Consider the following 18848-nt stretch of genomic DNA (forward strand, 5'->3'; position numbering starts at 1 on the left):
CTATATTCCTAATCCTAACCCTGACCTTGTTCCTAGGTATTGAGTCAATTCAATGCAGTAAGTACATTGCAACAATGACTAAGTACAATACCTGTTATACTGTCATTACACAAATAGCTACACACAGTGGCGTCCATTCACTAAAAGGCAAGGTATGGCGAGAAGGGAGGGCGTGGGGGGGGGGTTGAAGGTGGGGTTTCCCCCCCTTGGTGGATTTATTTTGTCAAATCAGTTGTGCAATAGTCACTTTTGGTGAGTTGTTTCTATACAATTCAGTTATATGACATTTAGGTATGACACAGGACTACACAAGCATTTTTAGTATAGAAATGTGTCAACAGACAGGGAACCAGGGAACCACAATATTTTGCATACGAATTATGCAGAATGTAATATCATAACTGTCTATTACTTTTCTTGCAATTGAGCCAATTTTCCTTAGGTACGGTTTTGAGGTGTGTGTTCAACAGAATGTAGTATCAAAAACACGTTCACAAAAAGTATGGGTTACTGAATGCTGAACTGCACTATTATAATCACTAAGCCAGACCTTACCTGTGTCCCTGTATCACTTGTCTCTGCTGCCCTTTGATTAAAAAACGTCCCTATGTCCATTTTCCTTTTTTTGGGGCATATTTCAGTTAGTCACAGCAAAAGTCACCTAGTAAAAGTGAGATAATTGACAATATCAAAACATGCTAGGGCTGTACCGAATAGTTCGAAGCTTCGTTCATAATGTTGACATTCGAATTCTAAATCAACATAAAAAATTGTAAAAAAAATTTTTTTTTTTTTTTTTTTACATTTTTATTTGCCAAGGTATGGCGAGTGCCATACCTTGCCATACCAAATGGACGCCCCTGGCTACACAGGAACAGAGAATGTAAAGTGTGACTGTCTGGGTGGGTGGGATGTTCGGGTGGTATCTGCCCTTGACAAAAGAAAACAGCCTGTGCAGCCTTTTTGTAGATCTGTCAAAGGTGCTTGACACAATGAGCCTCCTCTTCTTTTACAAAAACTATGCTGTATTGGCTTTGATTCAAATGCTTCAGAGCTACTTATCTGATTGACTCCAACGTGTAAAGACAAGAAATGGTCAGTCATTTTTTTTAACCTACTTTCTATAGAGGCAGCTGGGAGGTGTGCTGTTTTAAGTGAGCGTGGGTTATTGAATTGATTGATTGATTGATTGATTGAACATTTTATTAATGTCCGCCTTGTTTCAAACTGGTTAGGCTTAGGCCCGACTTCGAAAGAGGGCCTAAGCCTAACCAGTTTGAAACAAGGCGGACATTAATAAAATGTTCAATCAATCAATCAATCAATCAATTCAATAACCCACGCTCACTTAAAACAGTGCACCTCCCAGCTGCTTCTATAGAAAGTAGGTTTAAAAAAAATTGCCTCCTATAGATCAAAGAAAACGTATTTTTTTGTTTTTTACCTACTTTCTATAGAAGCATCTAAGAATGAAGTTCTTAACAGTTCTTACCAGTTCGAAACAAGGCGGACATTAATACTTCATTCTTAGATGCTTCTATAGAAAGTATGTAAAAAAAAAAAAAAAAAAAAGAAGTTGGATGTGTTAGTGAGAACAGTTGGATGTGTTAGTGAGAACAGTTGGATGTGTTAGTGAGAGACAGTTGGATGTGTTTTTTGGAACAACTTTTTCTGCGGATGGTTTTGTCAATAAATCTTCAATTAATGTGTGTTTATTGTATAGCAATAAGGTTGGATGAAATCGGCCATTGTATAAAAGCATTACATCACACGACGGAGTGTGTTATAAAAATTAGATCACGCCTATGGGGGTCTAACGACCCTCGGCTGCGCCTCGGGCCTAACAACCACCCATAGGCGTGATCTAATCTCTATAACCCACTCTGTCTCGTGATGTAATGCTTAATTAGACTGTTTGCATGTGGTATGATACCAAACTAGAGGCTATTAACTGTATTCCAGACTGTTTTCATGTGGTATGATACCAAACTAGAGGCTATTAACTGTATTCCAGACTGTTTTCATGTGGTATGATACCAAGACTAGAGGCTATTAACTGTATTCCAGACTGTTTTCATGTGGTATGATACCAAACTAGAGGCTATTAACTGTATTCCAGACTGTTTTCATGTGGTATGATACCAAACTAGAGGCTATTAACTGTATTCCAGACTGTTTTCATGTGGTATGATACCAAACTAGAGGCTATTAACTGTATTCCAGACTGTTTTCATGTGGTATGATACCAAACTAGAGGCTATTAACTGTATTCCAGACTGTTTTCATGTGGTATGATACCAAACCTAGAGGCTATTAACTGTATTCCAGACTGTTTTCATGTGGTATGATACCAAACTAGAGGCTATTAACGGTAGGTTATGTAGATAACCTAGTTATATTAGTATTGGCTGAGCGTTCCGCTCTGAGCCGTATGAGATATTCCATATTCTATGATACCTATTGTATCCCCTTACGAACAAAAATTACATGCACCCCACCTGTATGGGGCTCCGCCCCCATGGTGGCACCGCCCATATAGTAGTGACGATAGTCACCACACGCCCTTCCTCGCCAAAAACCCGTCCCAGGAAAAAGATTCCTCAAGAGGGAACTCAGGGCCGCGCAGAGCGGAACGCTCAGCCAATACTAATATAACTAGGTTATCTACATAACCTACCGTTATATGCCGTATTAGCTATCGCGTTCCGCTCTGAGCCGTATGAGATATGGGGAAGAGCGGACGCGAAGCCCGACAAATGTACCCCCTGAGGACCCGTAAGCCCACATCAAGGGGTGCGGGGAGCCCTGTCACCCCACCCTCCCTAATGAAGAGGGGGCGCAGTCAACTCCACCTGAATGCGAACAAGAGGGAAACTAGAACCCCTTGAACACACCGTACAGGCGGAACCACGTGTGACTCAACACACTGTGGCCCATACCCATACACTCCCGCTACCCGACCAAAGGACGGGAAGCAGGCAAGGCCACAGACCCCAGAACCGCCTGGGAGACAGAACCCCCGGTCATGTCCATGAGGTAAAACCTAACAAAGGGGCCCGGGGAGGACGAAGAAGCCGCAGCACAAATGTCCTCCACCGAGGCCCCACCCAGAAGGGCGGCAGAGGCAGCCACCCCACGAGTGGAGTGCGCCCTGACGCCCCCAGGAGGATCCTGCCCAGCCAACGTGTAGCAGAGGGCAATACCCGTGCACAACCAACAAGCCAGACGCCGCGTCGACAGCGCTTTACCAGCATGAGCCCCACCGTAACAGACAAAAAGCTGATCGGTGACCCTGAAGCCCTGAGTACGGCTGAGGTAAAACCCCAAAGCACGGACCGGACATGACAGGTGAAGGCCCGCATCCAACTCACTAGCGTGAGGAGGAGGACGAAAAGCTTGAATCACAATATCCCGGGAGCGGAAAGAACTCCGGATATTCTTAGGCACGAAAGCAGGATTAGGTCACAGAGTGGCACCGCAATCGGTACGAAAAGACAGGCACTCTGGACGCACCGAGAGAGCACAGAGCTCACCTACGCGTTTAGCGGAAGTGACAGCCAGTAGGAACGCGGTCTTGAAGGAAAGCCGGCCCAAAGACGCCTGCTCGAGCGGCTCAAACGGAGCCAAGGACAACCGACCGAGGACCAACTGAAGATCCCAACTCGGAGCCAAGGAGCGTTGCACCGGCTTAACGCGTCGAGCGCCAAGCAGGAAACGCTTTACAAGAGGGTGGCTGAACAAAACAGTCCCCTCAAAACCCTCATGATAAGAGGATATAGCTGCCGCATAGACCCTCACTGTCGAAGCCGACAGCCCATCAAGGAGAGACTGGAGATAACTCAGAACAGCATCCAGGGGACAGGAGACTGGGTCCCAGCCCCCCCCTTACACCACTCTTTGAACGCACGCCACCTGCCCGCGTAAACCGCGACAGTGGAGGGAGCAAACGCACGCCGAATGGTATCAACCACAGAAGGCTCCATGCCCTCCAGACTCACCCCCCCACCAGCCACACCATCAGGGGCTGACCCAACACCGGAGGGCGGACAAACACCCCGTTGTGCTGAGAGAGGGCCGTCTCCGACCACGGAATGACCCAAGGAGGAGCGATCAGAAGCTGGATCAAGGCCGGGAACCATACCGCCATGGCCCGGTCCGGCGCGACCAGGATCACCGTCCTGCGCTCCCTCCGTATCCGCTCCAACAGCTGACTCAACAGCTGTACCGGAGGGAAGGCGTACAGAAGACCGGGCGGCCACGGAAACGTCGAGAAGGCATCTACCCCCAAGGGGGGGCGATCCGCTCGCCTGAGCGAGAACCACAAGGGGCACTTGTGAGAACGTCGGCACGCAAACAGATCCACCGAGGCCTCCCCGAACCGATCCCAAATCTGCCTGACTATGTCGGAGCGGAGTTCCCACCCGTCGTGAGGAAGACCGCCCCGAGACATCACATCCGCCCCCACATTCTCCGTACCAGGAACGTGGAGCGCCGTCAGACTGCGGAGCCTGCGGGATGCCCATAGCAGCAGTTCGCGTGCCGCCCGGAGCAGGTGGGCGGAACGAGTCCCACCCTGCCTGTTGATATACGCCGCCGCCGTCACATTGTCCGTCCTGACCAAAACGTGCCTGCCCACCACAAAATGGTGGAGCCGTTGAAGGACCAGAAGAACCGCCTTCAACTCCAACACATTGATATGCAGGACAGCCGGATCGGCATGACCCGTCCAGCTGCCCCCCACTGCACGAGACCGAAGCACCCCTCCCCAACCCGTGAGAGAGGCGTCGGTGAAGACCGTGACGTGTGAGCTCCTGCCGCCCATGGGGACCCCAACGGAGAGGATACCCAGCCTCCCCCAATGGACGAGGTCCCCCCATATCGACAAAGGAACCGCCAACCGTTTCCTCCTGTCCCTCACTGGATCCAGTCTCAAAGAGACAAACCACCTCTGTATCCTCCTCATAAAGAGGAGGCCAAGAGGAACCACCACGTGAGCAGCCGACATAAGGCCCAGCAGACGCATCACCTGCAGCGTCGTAACCGTCCCTCCCGGACGGAAACCCCCGAGCGCGCGACGGAGAGACCCCCGACGCTGCACCGAGAGGGTCGCAACCATGGGCCTTGACCCCAAGGTCAAGCCCAAGTACTCCACCTGTTGACTGGGAAGAGGGGTACTCTTCTCCCAATTCACAGCAAAACCCAGGCTGGTGAGGAATTCCACCACCAGCCTGGTATGAGACCTGGCAACCTCCTCCGAACGACTGAGGAGTAGCATGTCGTCGAGATAGAACAGAACTCGTATCCCCCGACGACGTAAAGGCCCCAACGCAGCCGCCACGCACTTGGTGAATGTGCGGGGAGCCAGAGAATACCCGAACGGCATTCTGTGGTACTCGTACGCTACGCCCTGAAACAGGAACCGTAGGAACTTCCTGTGAGGAGGGAAAATAGGAACGTGAAAATACGCGTCCTTCAGGTCTATGGAGGTGAACCAGTCCCCCCTCCTGACAGCAAGCAGAAGGAGTCTGACGGTCAACATCCTGAACGGTCTCGCTACAATCAACCGATTGAACGCGGACAGATCCAGTATAGGTCTGACCCCCCCTGTTTTCTTGGGCACCAGAAAATAACGGGAGTAGACGCCCGACATTGCGTCCTCGCTCGGGACCACAACGACGGCCTGCTTCGCCAACAGAGAGTGGATCTCGTCGGCCAGGGCTGTCACCGCGTCCGACCCTGACAACAGGGTCGGTACCAAACCTGAGAACGGAGGATGGGGCTGTGCGAACTGCAAAACCAGCCCCGCCTCTAACGTTCTCTGCAACCACCGATTCAAAAGGCATTCCCGTCGCCATATGTGAACATAATCCCACAGCGCCCCCGCCGTCAACTGACGCTGGGCCGCAAGGAACCGTAGATAGTTGGCCCGGTCCCCCCCGTCGTGCAAAACACCCAAGGGAGGACCCCGACAGAAAGGGCCGGTTTGATACGGGAGGAGCTGTTACCAAACTTGTGGACACATACTCGCCCCCTGAACACCCCACCAGCGTAAGCTGAGGAGTCGTTCTGCAGCTAGACACGCAAGGCATGAGGACCCCATGGGCTCCCACACGCCGAAGCCCTGCAGTGATATTGCTACCACTTACATCACCCCCGCCTCTTCTTTGCAGACCACTGCCGGTTTGACGGGAGTGGGAGGCAACAGCGCGACACCCCGCCTGGCGAGGGCGAGGCCGGGGTAACCCCTGCTGAGCATTCAACAGAAGAGGCACCGAGTCCCCCTGCTGACCACTGGAGCTAGTGGCAGCTGAAACACCAGGTTCCACCCACCCACAACCTGTGGTGTAGGAACCATGCGACGACGGAACATTCTCACGGACAGACCCAGGTTCAGCCATCAACTGGGTGTCAGCCCCTGTCTCCATGAGAAGCGAAGAATGGGGCCGCATACGCTTCAAAGAAGGTTCGCGGCCCGCAGCCAAAGGAGAACGCTCAGAGCCCCGCTTCTGAGGGTAACAGAAAACGGACCGAACGGGGAGCGGGCTGCTCGCGGCAAAATGACGACGGGTTGGTATACCAAACCCGAAATCACCCAAAATGGCCGATCCCTCGGCCGCCAAGGCTGTCGGCCTCGCGATACCCCGTTGACACTCCAACCAGGGCACCACTGGCGGGGGAAAAATGGCCGCCTGTCGAGGGTCTCGCCACAGTCGTTGACGAGACCGTGCCCCCACCTCTGGCCGCACAGCGTGAGACGGTGTAGGACCCCGATCAAAAACCGCCTGCGCCTCCACAGAACGCCCAAAAAGACTATCTGTGGAAAAAGGAGTCATGAGGAGAGAAAACCTATCCTCTTCCCCAAGAGGAGACTGCTCCAACCAAACATGCCTAACAACTAAAGTTGATAGCATCCGAATCCTCCCCGCAGTTATAGCTTGCGACTGAGTCAAGATCTCTATAACACCACAAACATGAATCATGTTTACAATGTCGGTCTGACCCAAAGACCCACAACCCGACGCCATCTTGGATAGGAACGTAGCCAGCTGAGCCACAACACTGGCCGCCGCTAAATGCCATCCTGCAGCAGTATACCATTCATCCGTCCATACTGCCACCCTCCGAGCCGACATGCTATCAAGCATCGGCCGGGCGGAACACCGTTCATCCCCGCCTGGGCACAGGAAAAAAGCTACCTGACTACTTAGCCAAGGTACCCCCGGCCTGCACCCCGTTGTCAGCCCCTTCACCCGTAAAAAAGGTAAATAAAGCTCAGCAAACCCCCCCCCACATCCACCACCGATTGACCTTCATCAATGAAGCTGGTAAGAGGAGGGAAGAGCGGAACCCCGCGGCGGGGATTACTAGACATTCCAGCGTCAACATCAGTGTTAGCAGAAAAAACAGTAGTAGCATTAGTGTTAACAGCATGTTCCAGGATCGCCAAGACATCGCCCACGACAGTGGAACGATCGCCAAGCCGTCCCGGCCCCGGTGCTGAAACATACTCCACAGCACGACTAACACCGACATCGATGCCTACTGACACAGACCTCACCTTTGTACAAGCCGACCCGTTAGCCAAACCTTGTACGCTGCCCCCCGGTCCGTCGCCGTCAGCCGAGGAACCACCAGCACAGGTCTGTATCGTCGAAACAAGCTCCGGAGAATCCAGGGAAACACAATCCTCCGGTAAGCCCTCAATATTACGAATCTTCCTTAATCTTTTCATCCTACTAGTTTATCGTATGGTGCACGTATCCGAGTACGCTGGGACGAACATAGAGGAAGGGCGTGTGGTGACTATCGTCACTACTATATGGGCGGTGCCACCATGGGGGCGGAGCCCCATACAGGTGGGGTGCATGTAATTTTTGTTCGTAAGGGGATACAATAGGTATCATAGAATATGGAATATCTCATACGGCTCAGAGCGGAACGCGATAGCTAATACGGCATATAACTGTATTCCAGACTGTTTTCATGTGGTATGATACCAAACCTAGAGGCTATTAACTGTATTCCAGACTGTTTTCATGTGGTATGATACCAAACTAGAGGCGACAGTGGCTCAGGAGGTAGAGCAGTCGTCTGGCAATCCGGAGGTTCCCGGTTCGATTCCCGCTCCTCCTGGGCAGCGTGTCGATGTGTCCTTGAGCAAGACACTTAACCCCTAATTGCTCCCGATGAGCAGGTTGGCACCTTGCATGGTTGCTTCCGCCGTCGGTGTGTGAATGGGTAATATGTAAGTAACAAATTGTAAAGCGCTTTGGATAAAAGCGCTATATAAAAAAGCAGCCATTTAACTGTATTCCAGACTGTAATGGCCAAAATGGATTTAATGTGCAGTGGGTTTGTGTGACAGCCAGTCTATCTACGCCTACGGGATCAAATTGCTCATGTTGTAAAACTCTGTTTACAAGCAGAGGTGGTATTGACTGATAGTGCCATCTAGTGGTAAGGTAAAAGTACTGTATTACAACAGGACAGTTTTACTCCACCTTTGCACTGTCGATCCCCAGCACCTCCTCGTTCACGTACACAGACCACAGGTTGCACGTGCACTCTCCGGTGTTTGGTCGGAACTCCAAGTCGGTGGCGTTTGGTCGGAACTCCCAGCAGCCTCGCTGTTGGTTGTGCCCGAGCTCATGGTAGAAGCCCCATTGGCCAGAGCGCCGGGTCTCCTCAACGTCGACCAGCTGATTGGCTCCGGTGGTATGCATCATAATAGGGTAGCCGTCATGCAGCGAACCTGGTATAGGAGTTCATGAGAGAGAGAGCGAGAGAGAGAGAGAGAGAGAGGGGGAGGGAGGGACCGAGGGAGAGAGAGAGAGAGAGAGAGAGAGAGATAGGGAGGGAGAGAGAGAGAGAGAGTGATACTCAACTTGATCTGTTCAAACCAGACCAAAGTTATCTGAATATTGGAGTGAGGTATACATTTTAAACATATATTATTTTCAGATTTGAATGCATCAGCCATTTACGCAGTTTGGAAGAGATTAGAGTATTAGACTATGACACAATTCAAAAGAAACATGTCCGCGGTAACGTTACTTATAATATTACCGGAGATTCCATTAGTAACGTGTTATATTACATGTTTGTTACTCATTCTATGTCTGCACTTTTTAAGCATTGCTTTTATTTTGCACCGTTCCCAGTACAAGTGGGGCCTCCGCCTCAGACACTGTAGTGGGGGGGGGGGGGGACCTGTGCAGGAAGCCCTCTTGGGGTTGGAAATCTTAACATCTATCACAATCCTTTTTATTAGGGATGTCCGATATTATCGGCCGATATTGGTATTAAAATGTGATATCGGAAAATATCGGTATCGGTTTAAATTTTTTATTTTTATTTTTATTTTTTTACATTTCTATAACCTTTATTTAACCAGGCAAGCAAGTAAGAACAAATTCTGATTTCATTTATTGTCAAAGGTATGCATAATGTTGTGTTAATTCCACAACAAGAGATATGTAATGTTAATTACCTGAAATTATTCCGTTTTTTGGGGGGGGGGGGGGGGGGGGGGGAACCCTGCATATATCGGTTGATATCGGTTGATATCGGTATCGGAAATTAAGAGTTGGACAATATCGGTATATCGGTATCGGTAAAAAAGCCAATATTGAGCATCCCTACTTTTTATAGATTTGAATGACTTCAATATTTTAATATTACAATACTTTCTCAATTTTATTCGTTTTTTTTCTATAATTGTGCCAACTTTATGCCAATTTTATGCCTATGTCTATTTTATGTGTACATCACTGCTGTGAAGCACTTTGGGCTGCAGTTCTTGTATGAAAGGTGCTACATAAATAAAGTGTATTATTATTATAATTATTACATTTCCACAGCATGTAATCCTCTAAACTAATTCTAGTTTTTTGCAGTTGGCAGCCTAAACTTGTATAAATGAATGGATACAGAATGGCAGCAATCCTTCGATTCCCCATTGAAACCCCATTGAAACTAAAACTCTGCTGTGAAAACTTTGTGGGGCGTAAATGACTACACATGAGGATATAGTACTATTATCTTTTCAGATATCACCAAGCCCTGGAGGGAACAAGAATAAAGACTCACCCACGGAGATTTGGATATCTGCAACAATGCGCTCTTTGCGCTGGAACTTATGGGCCGCCAGGTCATAGACGGCCTTCATGACGTCGTCCCAAAGTGACGCAACCTGGTCGGGATGATCCAGACCCCGGACTTCTTTTGACGGCAAGGTAAGGATGATATTTTCAAACTCTAGCTCCGCCCAGGGGGCGGGGGCTGTACGCAGTGACAACCAATCAGCTGGTGTTGTCACACCTGGAGAAAGAGAGGCGCGGTCAAGGTCTCAGCAATAATTCATCTCTATTCTGATGATACCAGAGCTCTTTTGGGGGGAAATAACTCAGGGAATAAACAGGGATTCGATGCTTTTGTTCCTAAACTTTAGTAACACAGGGATATAAATCATGTTGAAGACTATCAAGGCCCAGGAATAGTGATTGCCTCTTAGATTTAGAGATTAATAAGCGTAATATTGAATGTCCAGGTAGGGAAATTAGAAAATATCAAAATCCCTCTGAGCAGTCAGTGGGATGTTACTGAGCAGTCAGTGGGATGTTACTGAGCAGTCCCTGGGATGTTACTGAGCAGTCCCTGGGATGTTACTGAGCAGTCCCTGGGATGTTACTGAGCAGTCCCTGGGATGTTACTGAGCAGTCCCTGGGATGTTACTGAGCAGTCAGTGGGATGTTACTGAGCAGTCAGTGGGATGTTACTGAGCAGTCAGTGGGATGTTACTGAGCAGTCCCTGGGATGTTACTGAGCAGTCCCTGGGATGTTACTGAGCAGTCCCTGGGATGTTACTGAGCAGTCCCTGGGATGTTACTGAGCAGTCAGTGGGATGTTACTGAGCAGTCCCTGGGATGTTACTGAGCAGTCAGTGGGATGTTACTGAGCAGTCCCTGGGATGTTACTGAGCAGTCAGTGGGATGTTACTGAGCAGTCAGTGGGATGTTACTGAGCAGTCCCTGGGATGTTACTGAGCAGTCAGTGGGATGTTACTGAGCAGTCAGTGGGATGTTACTGAGCAGTCCCTGGGATGTTACTGAGCAGTCAGTGGGATGTTACTGAGCAGTCAGTGGGATGTTACTGAGCAGTCCCTGGGATGTTACTGAGCAGTCCCTGGGATGTTACTGAGCAGTCAGTGGGATGTTACTGAGCAGTCCCTGGGATGTTACTGAGCAGTCAGTGGGATGTTACTGAGCAGTCACTGGGATGTTACTGATTAGTCACCTTGGAGGTGGTAATATTATTGCTTGCCAGTCCCCAAGACAAAAAGACAACCATCTACTGGTCCCCAAGTGCAAAAAGTTTAAGAAATGCTAGATGACTAAATGCATCTAGGCTATTTTGAATGGGCTTACTACAGACACGGCACTAACCCTAACCCTAACCCTTACTACAGACACGGCACTAACCCTAACCCTAACCCTTACTACAGACACGGCACGTCGCAGCACGTTGTCCTCGTCTGTCGGCTCCGGGCTGCGTTTTCGCCAATCAACCAATACATTGTTGGAAAGTTGAATTTGCCATCTATCGATCGTCACCACACTCTACTATTGCGTGATTCCATTCTCGAGTTACAAGATGAAACAATCCGGCGAGTGTCATTTGACAAGCCGTTCAGACGAGGTTTGTGCACAGTCCTGAACTTACCAGTCACCGCTGATGGCGAAAATGATGAATGAATCTGTCGTATTTTGTCCTACATAAGACTTCAGGCTATGGAACCGTTATGTTTTCCAGCTCCTACCTCTCAGCTGGGACTTAAAAACAGGCATCTGGCAACCAGTAAAAAGAAATGGGAGTACACAAAGCCTTTACTTCAGTGGTACTCTATTTCATTATTGTGTAAGAAACTTCAGAATGTTACCTTTCAAAGGAGACCAGACTCATGTATGTGCTATAAGTATTAAGTATAATAAATCGCATATTACTTTGGTTATGCAATTGTACATTTAAATAAAAAAAATAGCCCAATTTTTTTGCCCGATGCTTAAAGGGGAACTCCACTTTTTTTTTAAATTAGCTTATTTAACATCTTCTTGACCTTGACTTTTGACCTTGCAATCAAAAGTTAGGGGCGCACTGAAATTATGGCAAGGGTTATTAGCCCCCTAACTTTTGATTGGAAAGTCTGACATTGACCCCCTTTTCAGGAGTTGACCTAGAGCCCACCAAGGTCATGCATATCAAGTTTGGTCAATGTCAGACCTTGCAATACACTGTAAGGCACTGTAAGGCTACTGTCCTGCCTCACTTCCAGTGATGAAGCTAAGCTATGCTAACGGAGCGTCTATTCCCAAAGCTAAAATGCACGCACAGAGAAAAAAAAGGTATGTATCTTCTTGTCTAACTCCAGGGAAGATGTTAAATAAGCTAATTTCCAAAAAAAGTGGAGTTCCCCTTTAAGTTAAACCACAAATCAGTTGCCTAAACCACTTTGAGAGGTGATTTCAGTGAGTTGTTGCAGTACTAAAAGCAGACAGAAACTGTGTGACGTCACAGAGTATAGTTCATTCCATTCAATAGCCTGCCGTTGTGTTCTGGCTTTATACCAAAATAGAGACCAACGGGTCTATTTGATCCGTGCCAGTCATCATCATTACAGGGCAACGGCTAGAATGAAGGTGCTGAGTTATGCATTAAGAGCATAGTATGAGCCTTCTATGGAGATGCAGCATGGGACAGTAACAAATCACCATCCACTACATCCTTATCCCCTGCATCCTTATCCCATAAATCCTTTATCCCCTGCATCCTTATCACCACCCCTTACAATGTACACACAAGCACCCCCCCCCCCCCCCCCCCCACGCATATAATCCTCACCCACAGACATAAACCCACTCACCAGACTTGTAGTATGGTGCACGTATGGCCTTCTCCACCATGACCTCTGACCCCTCCAGCTGTGTTCTGGGTGGAGCCACCAGGTAGATCAGGCCGCCCCACATGTTCGACACCTGCACCTTTTCTGCCTTGACAGGAAAACGCTCCACGACAGTCTCTGCCCTCTTCAACACTTCCTTGTTCTTAAGATTGTCATCATGACAGCCAATCTGGACCTGAGCGACACACAGAGTGAACTATACGTTACTTTGTGAGATTTCCCAGAATGATGGAGGTGTCCTTGGTGCCTGGAAGCTCAAAACAGAGTAATCACACTAATCAGAGTCATCAGTTCCACAAAGGCAGCCAGTAAAACAAGCTCTTAGGATATAAGATACAGCAGGGAATGTGAAGACATTGTGGTGGATCCGGACTCATCAATTATATCATAGGTTTAACCTGTTCAGCTGTAGGGTCCCCCTGTTTTTATCATAAATCGATCAATACAGACCGTATTAATTAATGTTGTGTTTCTTTTTCAAATGTAGCCCAGAGTAAAGACCTTAACCCTATCGAAACAGCAGTCAAAGTGTATATTGTCAGCACTACGTTTGTTTACCGATGTTTTTAAGATTTACCGAAAATATGAATTTATCAGAAAAAATGCAAATTCTATCTCTCGAAAAAAAGAAGAAAAACCCAAGGAAATGACTAAATCCAGATGTAACACTGCCATTGGAAAGAGGAGCATTTTCCCTATCCATAGATAGATGTATGATTTGGCCATAATAAGGTCAATGTTATGGTTTGTAACCGACCCCAATCGCACAACACAAGACAGGTATGATGGTTTGCCAAGAAACAGATATTTATTGAGAGACAGGGAAAAAAGGGCACTGTCCCTTTAAGGGAGAACACAAATACAGGAATATAACAAGAGGGGAAAAACTAGGTGCCTTTAAGAGGCGGGCAGGAAAAGGGAACACTAAGGGAAGGTTAATGAACGCTAGGGGAAACATTAAAGGAAACGCTAGGGGAAGGTTAAAGGAACAGAGGAACTAGAGACTAGGAGATGTCGGGACAAGGAGAGCTAGGGAACAGGAGAACTGGGGACTAGGAGAACTAGGGACAAGGAACTAGGTGGAACTAGAAGGGGAGAACTTGGGACCAGGAACTAGGTGGAACTAGAAAGGGGAGAACTAGGGACAGAGGGGACTGAGGCCCGCGGAGGCGGGCTGGGGACAGGGAGGAACTGGGGACTGGTGGGAAAACATCTGGGCCGCTCTGCAGAACAGAGGAGAGGGTTAATATTCAAAAGGGAACAAACAGAGCAGATGCAGAACAGTCCAAATAAACAAAGTAACAAAGTAATAATATCTTCGTGTGACAAACACACAGGGGGAGATGTAATGTCCAAAAATACTATCTAAGTGAGAACAAAAACAGAGTGGGAGATGAAATGTCCAAACTACTAACTAAGTGAGAACAAAAAAGGAGGCATTACGCTGGGTGAGTGACTTAACAATCAAAACTCACCCAAGCGTATGCGTAATGGTACAGGAACAGCAGCGGGACGAGGGCAAGAGGCATTACGCTGGGTGAGTGACATCACAATCAAAACTCACCCAGGCGTATGCGTAATGGTACAGGAAACGCAGCGGGACGGGGCAAGAGGCATTACGCTGGGTGAGTGACATCACAATCAAAACTCACCCAGGCGTATGCGTAATGGTACAGGAAACGCAGCGGGACGGGGGCAAGAGGCATTACGCTGGGTGAGTGACATCACAATCAAAACTCACCCAGGCGTATGCGTAATGGTGCAGGAACAGCAGCGGCGGCGAGGGTGTCGCCACCGGGTAGCTGGCTGTCCGAGCCGAGGAACAGAGTGCTGGAACAGCGGCGGTGGCGAGGGTGTCGTCAACCGGGTAGCCGCTGTCGGAGCCGAGGAACAGAGTGCTGGAACAGCGGCGGTGGCGAGGGTGTCGTCCACCGGGTAGCCGCTGTCGGAGCCGAGGAACAGGGTGCTGGAACAGCGGCGGTGGCGAGGGTGTCGTCCACCGGGTAGCCGCTGTCGGAGCCGAGGAACAGAGTGGCGCGCCACACCTTGGTGTGCACGTCGGAACCGAGAGACGCCTCGGGGTGCGTCTGCGAGGAGGAGTGTGCCAAGCACGAGGATCCTTGGAAGATGCGCGTTGCGCGCTGGAGACTGGAGAGCGTGCCAAGCCCTTGAAGATGCGCGTTGCGCGCTGGTGACTGGAGAGCGTGTCAAGCCCTTGCAGATGCGCGTTGCGCGCTGGTGACTGGAGAGCGTGCCAAGCACGAGGATCCTTGGAAGATGCGCGTTGCGCGCTGGAGACTGGAGAGCGTGCCAAGCCCTTGAAGATGCGCGTTGCGCGCTGGTGACTGGAGAGCGTGCCAAGCCCTTGCAGATGCGCGTTGCGCGCTGGTGACTGGAGAGCGTGCCAAGCACGAGGATCCTTGGAAGATGCGCATTGCGCGCTGGAGACTGGAGAGCGTGCCAAGCACGAGGATCCTTGGAAGATGCGCGTTGCGCGCTGGAGACTGGAGAGCGTGCCAAGCCCTTGAAGATGCGCGCTGGTGACTGGAGAGCGTGCCAAGCCCTTGCAGATGCGCGTTGCGCGCTGGTGACTGGAGAGCGTGCCAAGCCCGAGGATCCTTGGAAGATGCGCGTTGCGCGCTGGAGACTGGAGAGCGTGCCAAGCCCTTGAAGATGCGCGTTGCGCGCTGGTGACTGGAGAGCGTGCCAAGCCCTTGCAGATGCGCGTTGCGCGCTGGTGACTGGAGAGCGTGCCAAGCCCGAGGGTCCGGGAGATGCGCGTTGGTCTAGATGTGCGTCAGGACGAACAGCTGCTGGGGTCTGCAGTGGAGCGCTGGGGTGCCTCCCGTGGAAGTACAGGGAGCGCAGAACAGTCTCCTCCACAGGCTACGGCGACAGCAGACGAAGGCTGGAGCAAAACATCTCGAGGCTGGAGAAATCCATATACAGCATTGGTAGACCAGAGGATCTCCCGAAAGAGTCTAGATGTTAGAGAATATGACTCAGCATGAATACAACACGACCCCACGCCGAAACGAGGGGAAGAGCCCTGGTATTTAAAGCCCACAGGGGAACTAATTAGCCTGCCACCACAGGTGCGAGAGGTAATTGATAATAGTCCAGGTGTGGCCACTGAGAGTAAACGAGAGTAAAGAACGAGAGGGTGGGGGCTAGAGAGAGTGAGTGAGAAGGGAATTTCTAACAGTAGGCTTAAAGAAAACAGAGAAAGTTGGTGAGCAGCGGACAAAACCTCACAGTACCCCCCCCTCAACGGGAGCCACCTGGCGACCCAAAACAAATACAGACAGAGTGGCAGGGGGCAAAACAAGACAAAAACAAAAGGTACTGGCCAAGCCAGCAGGGGAAGCCACCACAAGAGTGGGGCTAGCAAAAGAAACAGGGTCGCAGAGGGGTAACTAGGGTAGCAGAGGGGCAACAGGAGGAACTGGCCTAGAGGAAACCGGGCCTAGAGGAACCGGGTCAGGAGGAACTGGGTCCAGAGAACTAGCCTAGAGAACTGGCCAAGAGAACTGGCCTAGAGAACCGGTCTAGAGAACTGGTTTAGAGAACTGGTTTAGAGAACTGGTCTAGAGAACTGGTCTAGAGGAACTGGTCTAGAGGAACTGAGGGGCAAGCAGGGTAGCTAAGGGGTAACCATGGTAGCACCGGGAAAGGGCTAGCAGAGGGAAAGGGTAGCCGCCAGGGCACCGAGCTACAGGGCCTATGCTAGCTGTACTGTTACATCAACATAGAGGCTGCGCAAGCTGCCGGAGCTAGGCTAGCAGAGGGAAAGGGTAGCTGCCAAGGCACTGATAGCTACAGGGCCTATGCTAGCTGTACTGCCACAACAACATAGAGGCTGCGCTAGCTGCCGAGCTAGGCTAGCAGGGGGAAAGGGTAGCTGCCAAGGCACTGATAGCTACAGGGCCTATGCCAGCTGTACTGCTACATTAACATAGAGGCTGCGCTAGCTGCCGGAGCTAGGCTGGCAGACAGGGCTGGACCAGCATGAGAGAACAAGCTAGCTGGAAGGACAGTCCTAGCTGTGTGAGATAAACTGACCTTGCTAGCTGAAAAGGCAGTCCTAGCAGTGGGAGATAAACTGACCTTGCTAGCTGAAAGGGCAGTCCTAGCAGTGGGATAAACTACACAAAAAAGTGGAGGCCATGCAGAGGGACCGGGTTAGCTGCTTGGGCCTGGCTAGCTACAGGGCCTATGCCAGCTGCAAGGCTGCATTAACATAGAGGCTGTGCTAACAGCCGGGGCCAAGCTAGCAGACTGGGGCCATGCAGAGGGAACTGGGTTAGCTGCCAGGGCATGGCTAGCTACAGGGCCCATGCCAGCAGCAAGGGCTGCATAAACATAGAGGCTGTGCTAGCAGCCGGGGCTAAGCTAGCAGACTGGGGCTCTGCTGAGGGACAGGGTTAGCTGCCAGGGCATGGCTAGCTACAGGGCCCATGCCAGCAGTAAGGGCTGCATTAACATAGAGGCTGTGCTAGCCGCCGGGGCAAAGCTAGCAGACAGGGCCATGCTGGTAGTAGAGGCCTAACAAGCTGCAGGGGGGTCAAACAGGGCTAAGAGGGAAGCAAATGGGGAGCTAGAGGGAACAAGAAAAAAAAAAGGCAAACTCAACATACACCGTCTGTGCTGGCTGGGGTCGTCGATTTGGTGGGGTCGTACTGTTAAGGTTTGTAACCGACCCCAATCGCACAACACAAGACAGGTATGATGGTTTGCCAAGAAACAGATATTTATTGAGAGACAGGGAAAAAAGGGCACTGTCCCTTTAAGGGAGAACACAAATACAGGAATATAACAAGAGGGGAAAAACTAGGTGCCTTTAAGAGGCGGGCAGGAAAAGGGAACACTAAGGGAAGGTTAATGAACGCTAGGGGAAACATTAAAGGAAACGCTAGGGGAAGGTTAAAGGAACAGAGGAACTAGAGACTAGGAGATGTCGGGACAAGGAGAGCTAGGGAACAGGAGAACTGGGGACTAGGAGAACTAGGGACAAGGAACTAGGTGGAACTAGAAGGGGAGAACTTGGGACCAGGAACTAGGTGGAACTAGAAAGGGGAGAACTAGGGACAGAGGGGACTGAGGCCCGCGGAGGCGGGCTGGGGACAGGGAGGAACTGGGGACTGGTGGGAAAACATCTGGGCCGCTCTGCAGAACAGAGGAGAGGGTTAATATTCAAAAGGGAACAAACAGAGCAGATGCAGAACAGTCCAAATAAACAAAGTAACAAAGTAATAATATCTTCGTGTGACAAACACACAGGGGGAGATGTAATGTCCAAAAATACTATCTAAGTGAGAACAAAAACAGAGTGGGAGATGAAATGTCCAAACTACTAACTAAGTGAGAACAAAAAAGGAGGCATTACGCTGGGTGAGTGACTTAACAATCAAAACTCACCCAAGCGTATGCGTAATGGTACAGGAACAGCAGCGGGACGAGGGCAAGAGGCATTACGCTGGGTGAGTGACATCACAATCAAAACTCACCCAGGCGTATGCGGAATGGTACAGGAAACGCAGCGGGACGGGGCAAGAGGCATTACGCTGGGTGAGTGACATCACAATCAAAACTCACCCAGGCGTATGCGTAATGGTACAGGAAACGCAGCGGGACGGGGGCAAGAGGCATTACGCTGGGTGAGTGACATCACAATCAAAACTCACCCAGGCGTATGCGTAATGGTGCAGGAACAGCAGCGGCGGCGAGGGTGTCGCCACCGGGTAGCTGGCTGTCCGAGCCGAGGAACAGAGTGCTGGAACAGCGGCGGTGGCGAGGGTGTCGTCAACCGGGTAGCCGCTGTCGGAGCCGAGGAACAGAGTGCTGGAACAGCGGCGGTGGCGAGGGTGTCGTCCACCGGGTAGCCGCTGTC

The 18848-nt window shown here is 50.3% G+C and overlaps 1 protein-coding gene across 1 annotated transcript in view; it reads right to left on the reverse strand.

Moving 5' to 3' along the window:
* Window positions 1-18848, reverse strand: part of LOC311234808 (TRPM8 channel-associated factor homolog) — a gene marked incomplete at both ends in the record, with an annotated part of 44266 nt that overhangs the window by 4285 nt on the left and 21133 nt on the right. The window contains 3 exons of the mRNA XM_084322052.1: window positions 8502-8752; window positions 10090-10320; window positions 12920-13133. Coding sequence (XP_084178178.1) covers window positions 8502-8752; window positions 10090-10320; window positions 12920-13133 — 696 coding nt within the window. The remainder of the gene's footprint in view (window positions 1-8501; window positions 8753-10089; window positions 10321-12919; window positions 13134-18848) is intronic.

This window comes from Notolepis coatsorum (assembly GCF_963971535.1).
Source record: "Notolepis coatsorum genome assembly, chromosome: 9".
NCBI lineage: Eukaryota > Metazoa > Chordata > Actinopteri > Aulopiformes > Paralepididae > Notolepis > Notolepis coatsorum.